Genomic DNA, 8,042 nt, shown 5'->3' with positions numbered 1-8,042 from the left:
GATATGACATATGGGTCTTCTTTCATGGTGGACAGTGTTGGCTGGAGCTTCCCGACTAAATCAAGCCTGGAAGCAGGAGCGGCATCCACTTCCAAAATGGCTTGCCTCCAGAAACTCTATGTACGAACAGTGCTCAGGCTGTTCGTTCATAGGGTAGCTATGAGTCATCTACGACTCGACGGCATCAAACAACAACAACAACAACAACACTGTTCTGTCAGCTCCATTTGTTAAAGAGGCAGTCTTTCCCCCTACTTAATGGATAAATATATTTTTCAAAGACTGGTTATCCATATATATCCGATTTCCAGAAAAATGAACAAGTCTATATTGGAAGAAGTACAGTGGAAATGCTCCTTGAAAGCAAAGATTTCAAGAATTCATCTCACATACTTTGGTCAGGTTACCTGGAAGGGCTAGTTCCTGCAGAAGGACCTAATGCCTGGTAGAGGAGAAGGGTCAGTGGGTAAGAAGACCCTCAAAGAGATGGAGTGTTACAGTAGTTGCACCAATGGGCTCAAGCAAGCCTACAAACTAACAATGACTGGTGACAGGACAGGACCACGCTGTCCACACATATGGTCACTGTAAGTTGGAACTGATTCAACAGTACCTCAGAGCAACAAGAAGCACTTCTACTTTCAAATGTTTACCTTACATAGACCCAAACTGTCAATGTTTGTATGATTCAATATGTCTACTTGGCTAGGCTATGATGCCCAGTTTTTGGTCAAAAACTGGTCGAGAGATAGTTTTAAGTGATTAAATCAGTCTGCCTCAACAAACATGTTGGGATCTAACCAATCAGTATAGCAATATTCAGCCTTCAGAATAGAAATATGAACATCCTCCAAAAGTCTTCCAGTCTTTTAATTCTCTTAGCTAAACATCTCAGGGCATAGGAATATTCCACCTGTTGACTAACATATAGAACATACCTAGAAGAACCATGTCTGCGCATTTTACTGGTTTTGCTGCTTGAGAGAAAGCATTACAAGACAATTAGCATGAAGAGGAAAGAAACTAAAGTCTAAGTTTATGCAAATAACTAAAGGAAAATAAAGGAAATGGTTGGAAAAAATGGCACATTTTATTTACTTCATCAACATGAAAATTTAATTATACAAAAATGGTGGGGCCAAAATATGAGAAGCTGTTTCTACTGAATCCTTTTTCTTACCTTAAAGCTAACATACTGTAGATGAGCAGCATGCTTTTTAATTATCTGCTGAATGAGATCAGGATGAGTCGACTTGAAGTATGAAGTAGCGGACTGGTTCAATTCAAATTCAAACTTTCTCCAAAGGTCAGGAATATGAAAAACTTCATTCCATCTTCTACACACGGACGAAGCACGGGCCCGATCTATCAGAGGAAGATACTGAAAAATGCGTAATACGACATGGTGAGGCAAACTCCCCCAGTCAAGAAGAACTGTGAGCGTATGAGTCTGGTTGAGAGGGTTGAGAGAAGAGTAGAATCCAAACTTTGGCTGTTTCACTGCTGGTGAAGACTGGGCAATTTTATTCACAGCAGATAAACTGTTCCTCTTCATTCTGCAAACAGTAAAACAACTTGTTTGCTTTCTTTCCCATATTTCCAACAAATAATTGTGTTCTGTTTGTAGAGAAAAGTAACATTAGAACACAGGAAGATCTATGTAATAGAAATGTCCACTATAATGTAAGCACTGCTATAGGCTTAGAGTGGAGAGAAATAAGAGTAAATCAGTTCCCAAAGAGCTTATAGTCAACTGGGTAAATGCTATGATTGAAGTCAGGATAGTCTGAAGTGAAACAATAAGAAAATGACATCTGATGAGGGTGTGTGCTTCGGAAGCAGCTTCCAAGAGTAAATGCCAAAGAGGCAGTGCATGTTTTAGATTTATTCCTGGTTAGTATGATATCCTTCCTATTTCCTTCACAAAAACAGAAGTAGAAGCAGCACATTGCAATTGTGCTAAGAATTCCTAGGCATGTAAGCAGATGATAAACCAAAATTAAAAGCATAGGTCTGGACAAATCTTACCTGAGGAAAATTAATCTCAGCCTTAGCTGTATCCACTGTAAAGCAGGGATAATAGTAGTACCTATAAGGTTGTTGTGAGGATATAAATGCTTAGAAGTAACAGAACACAGTAAGTGTTCAATTAATATTTTCATTTTTGTGTTTATATTAAACTGCCAAATTAGTTTCTCTGGGCCATTTTCAAGATTTAAATCAAAAGAACAATTATTGAAAATTTAAATGTAGTAATTTTCAGATTATTCCCAGGACACAAGAGCTCTAGAGAAGGCAAATGACACAGTGGCAAGACGCTGCACTACAATCCCAGAGGTACGCGGTACAAATCCACCAGATGCTCTGCTGGAGAAGGAGGGGGCAATCTATAATTTTTTTTTAAAAGGCAAATGACAGGGAAAGAGTCTCTTGAGTGAACAACACATCTGATCCTCACTGGCCAAAATAAAATAGCAATGGAATTAGCATTCTACCTTAAAAAAAGAAAGGATGAATCTCCAGGAATACTCAGCCTGAGATGAAACCAAGTTTCAACAAATTTGAGGCTGGGATAGATTCAAGCATATACTGTCATCTTATATTAATTTCCCCCATAAAATCCAAAATAATTTTAAGGATACAATTAATTGATAGGCAAAATGATTCTGAATCCTATTTTACTTTGATTGTTTACTATTTCTTTCATCCTTAAAAGGATGATTTCTGGTGAAACAATGATTAAGTACTTGACTACTAAGTGAAAAGCTGTTGGTTGAAAACCACCAGTTGTTCCTCAGGAGGGGGGAAAAAATAAACCTTTCAAAAAGATTACAACCTTGGAAATCCTATAAGTTGGAATTGACCAGAATATATATATATATATTTATGGAAAACTTAGTCTTGTAATTGACACATACCCTTAAATGTAATATAATATTTATTTAATATGTAAATAGGTTTTGTCTTGTTATTCACTGTATGATGTAAATAATTCTTAGCCATAACAAAAGGTTGGATCCCAGAAGCAGGACTGACATATAATGGTCACTGAACAAAGGTCATATTTAAGGTTTGAAAACAGAAATGCAAAGCTCTGACAAAAAAGTTATGATACATTTTAGTTTGATTAAAAGAGTTATAAACATGGAACTTGTCTAGAAATTTAATGTAGACTATATAAATCTGCAGACTACTAATAATTCAAAATATATAATACCTTTAAAGAGTTTGATCTATATAATTCTAATTCCCTAAAATGAAAAATTATGGCACAGGAAAGGCAGTGACAGACAATGATTTCTAAACTCAGAAGTGTAGAACATTCAGACATTTTCATTGTTAGAGTTTTACTAGACAACAACAAAAAAATGGATAGCTAAAATTTCACTAGGTTTTTTTTTAATTACCCCTAATATAATTGTTTAGTAAAAAAGCAGTAAAGACAAAAATGAAACAAAAACTATATCCAAATGCCAGGTTATAAAACTGCCTTGTCATTCTAAACAAAAGTATTTGCTATATATTGTATCTTAGAACATTGAATAATTTATTAACATTTATAGTATAATTGTTATCAATTCACCAATAGCAGAATCATCCTAAGTAACTAACGGGGTACTAAAATAGCAATTTTAAGAAAAGAACAGTTTTATTTAAAATAGTATTTTCCTAACTTCCTCTTTCTTATTATATAATAATGTATAATTAATTATACATTAATTGTCAGAGTATAAAACTCATCCACAAATCATAAACTGAAAGTTTAATTTTATAGCTATGTAAATTAAGTGACATATATTTTAGCCTGTCAGCTAACTTGATCTTCACTTATCTTAAAACTTTCACAAACATGCCAGCCTAAATACACATGATCATTAAAAAAAAAAAAAAGGATCATTTTCTTTTGAAGCTACAGAACTTTCTTACCTACAGAAGGCTTCCAAGTTATAGCTCACTCTGAATGAACGCAATGCAGTAACTGCTCCCATGGGGTACTCACCAACATCCATTTGATTTCACTTCCTATCTTGGTAAAATACCACAAAAATAGATTCATCAGAATGCATAAATAAAAATTCAGTTCTGCTTATGAGTAGGATATATAGCACTACATAAGTTAGACTGTCACTCTCATTACTGTTGAGCCAGGGCAGCTTCAGTGCTGGTGGAGTTTTCAGAATTTGTAAATCGCGCCAGAAGGGACCGTCCATTTTTCTGCTGTGGAGTAGATGGTGGACTCCAGAGTTGAAATGCACACCTTTGGGTCGGTAGTGCAATTCCCTACAGCATGTGCCAAAAGAACTCCCTAAATAGACAAAAGGCTCTGCTAAGTCACATCTTAATTAATTACAGAAGAATATTTTTTAAACTGATGCTGGATCATGTTACACAATGTGGAAAAGTCTAGTACTATTCAAATTACTCTTGTTCATTCTTTACAAATGAACACACTTGATTTTTCAAATGTTATAATGTTTTCAATTGAGTATGAATAAATTCTAGTTCTACTCTAAAAAATATTAAGGTTTTCAATGACTAGTATATGTGTTTGTAACTCAGCTCTGGGGGCACAGTCTGTAGGGAGTACTGCTAACACAAAAGCGGTGTCTCTCTGGAAGTTCAAATCTGCCAATGACTGTTGTTGTTTTTGTTCTTATGTGCCATCGAGTCGCTTGCGACTCATAGCGACCCTATGTACAACAGCCCTAAACTCCGCTCTGTCCTTTGCCAATCTCACTGCCTCTGACACATCCATCCCGATTACCCCAGTCACTGAATCAATCCACCTCATAGAGGGTCTTCCCCGACTTGGCTATGTTAATCCATTTTAGTTCTAATATTCAGCAACACATAATATTACTGTAGCTGTAACAACTGTGACATAGAGAGAGCTACGTTGGCCTAATGGACAGAAAGTTATGCTACCAAGCCAAAGGTGGGTGATTTTCATCTGCGGCGCTCAGGCTGGGTTCAAATTGTTTTCCTGTCAAACATTCTTCTAGGTGGTATAGCACTGGTCTGTGCATTGCTGTTCAGAGGTAACTCGTGGTTGCTGTGATGCTGACTACTGGGACACTGATGTGCCAAATGTGGTAATGGGCACCCATGGTGGACAGTGTTTGCTGGAGCTTCCTGACTAAATCAAGCCTGGAAGCAGGAGCCACATCCACTTCTGAAATGGCTTGCACGAACAGTGCCCAGGCCTTTTGTTCATAGGGTTGCTATGAGTCCTCTACGACTCAACAACACCTAACAACAACAACGATAATAATTAAACACATACTGTTCTCATATGAATACCGTATGTTTGGCTGGTCTGCAACTAACATAAAATATGTTTTTGGTAAAAAAATCCCAACCTGCCCACAATATTTCAGCTTTGAAAACCTGAGGAAGATCAGCTATGAGTCAGCAATGAGGAGGGAGTGATCGGGGAGCTCTGGTGGCCTCATCCATAGGGAGTTGGGCTGCTAATCAAAAAAATCACACCTCTCTGATGGCTCAAATCTCCACAGGAGAAAGACATGATGCTTTGCAGCCTTGGAAGCTCAATAAAGGGTCAGGTGTGGGCCTATTCTAACTCCAAGGCAATGAGTTACTGACAGATTTGGCACCAATTCATTTATATACTCTTTGAGGTTTGACCCCTTTCATGTAAGGTGACTTGTCAAAGAATTAGAAGCAAGGTCTATGGATGAACATGGAAGGAAATACTATCAGGTCTACACCAGGATAAACTTCATTGCCTTGACATCATGAATAAATTCCATAAAGCAAAACAAATGTATGCACCCATGCAAAAATAAATGCTACTACTCAATTACACAGAGCGGCTGAAGAAAGCAAGCTATCAATCCACTAAAAACTTCTTTTGATTCTCTACAGTCTACCATTTTGCGAGCCCTCAATTTCCTGCTGGATCCTAACTTTACAAGTAAAGCGTTGGGACAGATGGAAAGAATATACTTGGGCTCAACATAGGAAGTTTGATTTCCTTACTGTTGGTTGTTCTGTTATTAAATAAACCACAATTGTGCAAAAAAGCACCAATGTTAGTTTACATATCCCCAAGTTATATCTTGGAGTAGGTGAAACCAGAGTGCTCCTTGGAGGCAACAATCGGGAAGCTTCATCTTGCATACTTTGGGCATGCTGCTGGGAGAGGCTATTCCTTGGACAGCGACATCATGTTGGAAAGGTGGAGACACTGAAAATGTGAAGAAGACCCTCAACCAGATGGACTGGCACAGTACTACAGCGATGGGCTCCAGGGTGTCAAATATTGGGAGGGTGGCACAGGATAGAATAGGGTTGTTCAGATCTGTCACTCATAGGGTCACTATGAGTTGTGCTAAACTTGATGGCACTAAACAAGAACCATAATAGAAACTTTTCCACCAAGTTACAAAATTTTGGCTATTTTAAATGTTTGAAGATTTCAACAAGGGGGATTGATACGGTGACTGCAGCAATGAGCTCAAGTATATCAAAGATGATGAGGATGACACAGGATAGGACAGGATTCAGCTGACTCGATAGCACCCAATAACAAGAACAACAATATTCAAGAATACTGAAGTAATTAGGTAAGGGTAATGTGATAAACATGTCGTCAATATAGAAGACCTAACCCATAAGAAGATGGTGTTCAAGTACCTATTTAGATCAATTCACTGGAGGTTTCAGAATCAGGGGAATTACTCCCCTGCTTGCTGAAGGACTTGATTGCTATACTAGAATCACTTAACTAAGTTTAAGGGTCAGTAGAAGACAAAGAAAGAGACTTTTGTCCTTTGTTTGCTATGGCACTATAGTAATTAAGTTCTTGGCTTCTAACTGGAAGATTGGTAGTTTGAACCTACCAACCACCCAGGAAGAAAGCTGTGGCGGTCATGACACAACCTTGCTGACAAAATGTGAATAAAATTTAAAGATCAAAGACCACAGTCTTCAATAAGGATCAAGTCTCAACATCAAGAAATGAAAACTTTTTAATACTTGGCTAAAAGGCAACACTGTGATAAATGGAGAAAAGGCTGATGTAGTCAAGGATTTCATTTTACTTGTATCCACAGTCAACATCCAAGGAAACAGCAGTTAGGAGAGAAAAAGAAAGGGGGGGTGGGGAAGAAAGGTTGTGCTGGGAAAACCTTTTGTCGAGGACCTCTTTAAGTGCTGAAGAGTGAAGATATCAGTTTAAGGACAGGTGTGCCTGATTCAAGATATAATGTTTTAAATTGCTCCCTATGCGTTGAGCAATGAATAAGGAAGATCAACGAAGAAATGCTTTTGAACTGTGGTGGTCGTGAAGAGTATCGAAAATCCCATAGATTGAAAAAAAAAAAAAAACCCACCAAAAAAACCCAAACAGGTATGTCATGGAGGAAGTACAATGAGGATGTTCCTTACAGACAAAGACGGTGAAACTTTGTCTCACAGGTTTTGGCATGCTGTGAGGAAGGCCCAGTTTTTTTGAAAAATTACATCACGTTAGAAAAAGTAGAGGGGTCACTGAAAGTGAGAACGACTCTCAAGAAGAGCTTGACACAGTGACTGTAACAATGGGCTTGAATACCACAGATTGTGAGGATGGTACGGAATAAAGCAAGTTCCAGATCTGTTGTTAATAGAGCGGCTCTGAGTTGTCGTCAGTTTGGCAGCACCTAACAGAAAGAATCTGTTTACTCTGATGTCACATGGATCCAGCCTAAGGATAGCAGAATAACGCCTATTTGGGTTTTACTGAGTATACAGAAGCATTTGACTGTGTGGATCGTAACAAGCTAACACTGAGAAGAATAGGAATCCCAGAGCACTTAATTATGCTCATGTGAAACGTCTAAGAAGCTGTGGTCCAAACAGATCAAGGGGTCACTGCATGGTATAAAATCAAGGAAAGTGTTTACCAGGTTGTATTCTTTTTCCATACCTATTCTGTATGTTCTTCAGTTCCTTGAGCTTAAGAAATGCTGAACAAGTTCTGCCCTTTTGATTTTCCGACTCTAGCTCCTCGCACATTTCATTGTAATATTTTGCTTTGT

General features: G+C 37.9%; 1 protein-coding gene across 1 annotated transcript in view; it reads right to left on the bottom strand.

The window, feature by feature from the left end:
- The window catches only part of FBXL21 (F-box and leucine-rich repeat protein 21), a 17,569-nt gene extending 16,004 nt beyond the window's left edge, over positions 1-1,565 (bottom strand). The window contains exon 1 of the mRNA XM_006899484.1: positions 1,181-1,565. Coding sequence (XP_006899546.1) covers positions 1,181-1,555 — 375 coding nt within the window. The 5' untranslated portion in view covers positions 1,556-1,565. The remainder of the gene's footprint in view (positions 1-1,180) is intronic.
- Between the last annotated feature and the right edge of the window lie 6,477 nt (positions 1,566-8,042).

This window comes from Elephantulus edwardii, unplaced genomic scaffold (genome assembly GCF_000299155.1).
Source record: "Elephantulus edwardii isolate Elephantulus edwardi_28Jun2011 unplaced genomic scaffold, EleEdw1.0 scaffold00259, whole genome shotgun sequence".
Classification (NCBI taxonomy): domain Eukaryota; kingdom Metazoa; phylum Chordata; class Mammalia; order Macroscelidea; family Macroscelididae; genus Elephantulus; species Elephantulus edwardii.
This window is presented reverse-complemented; position numbering and strand designations above follow the sequence as displayed.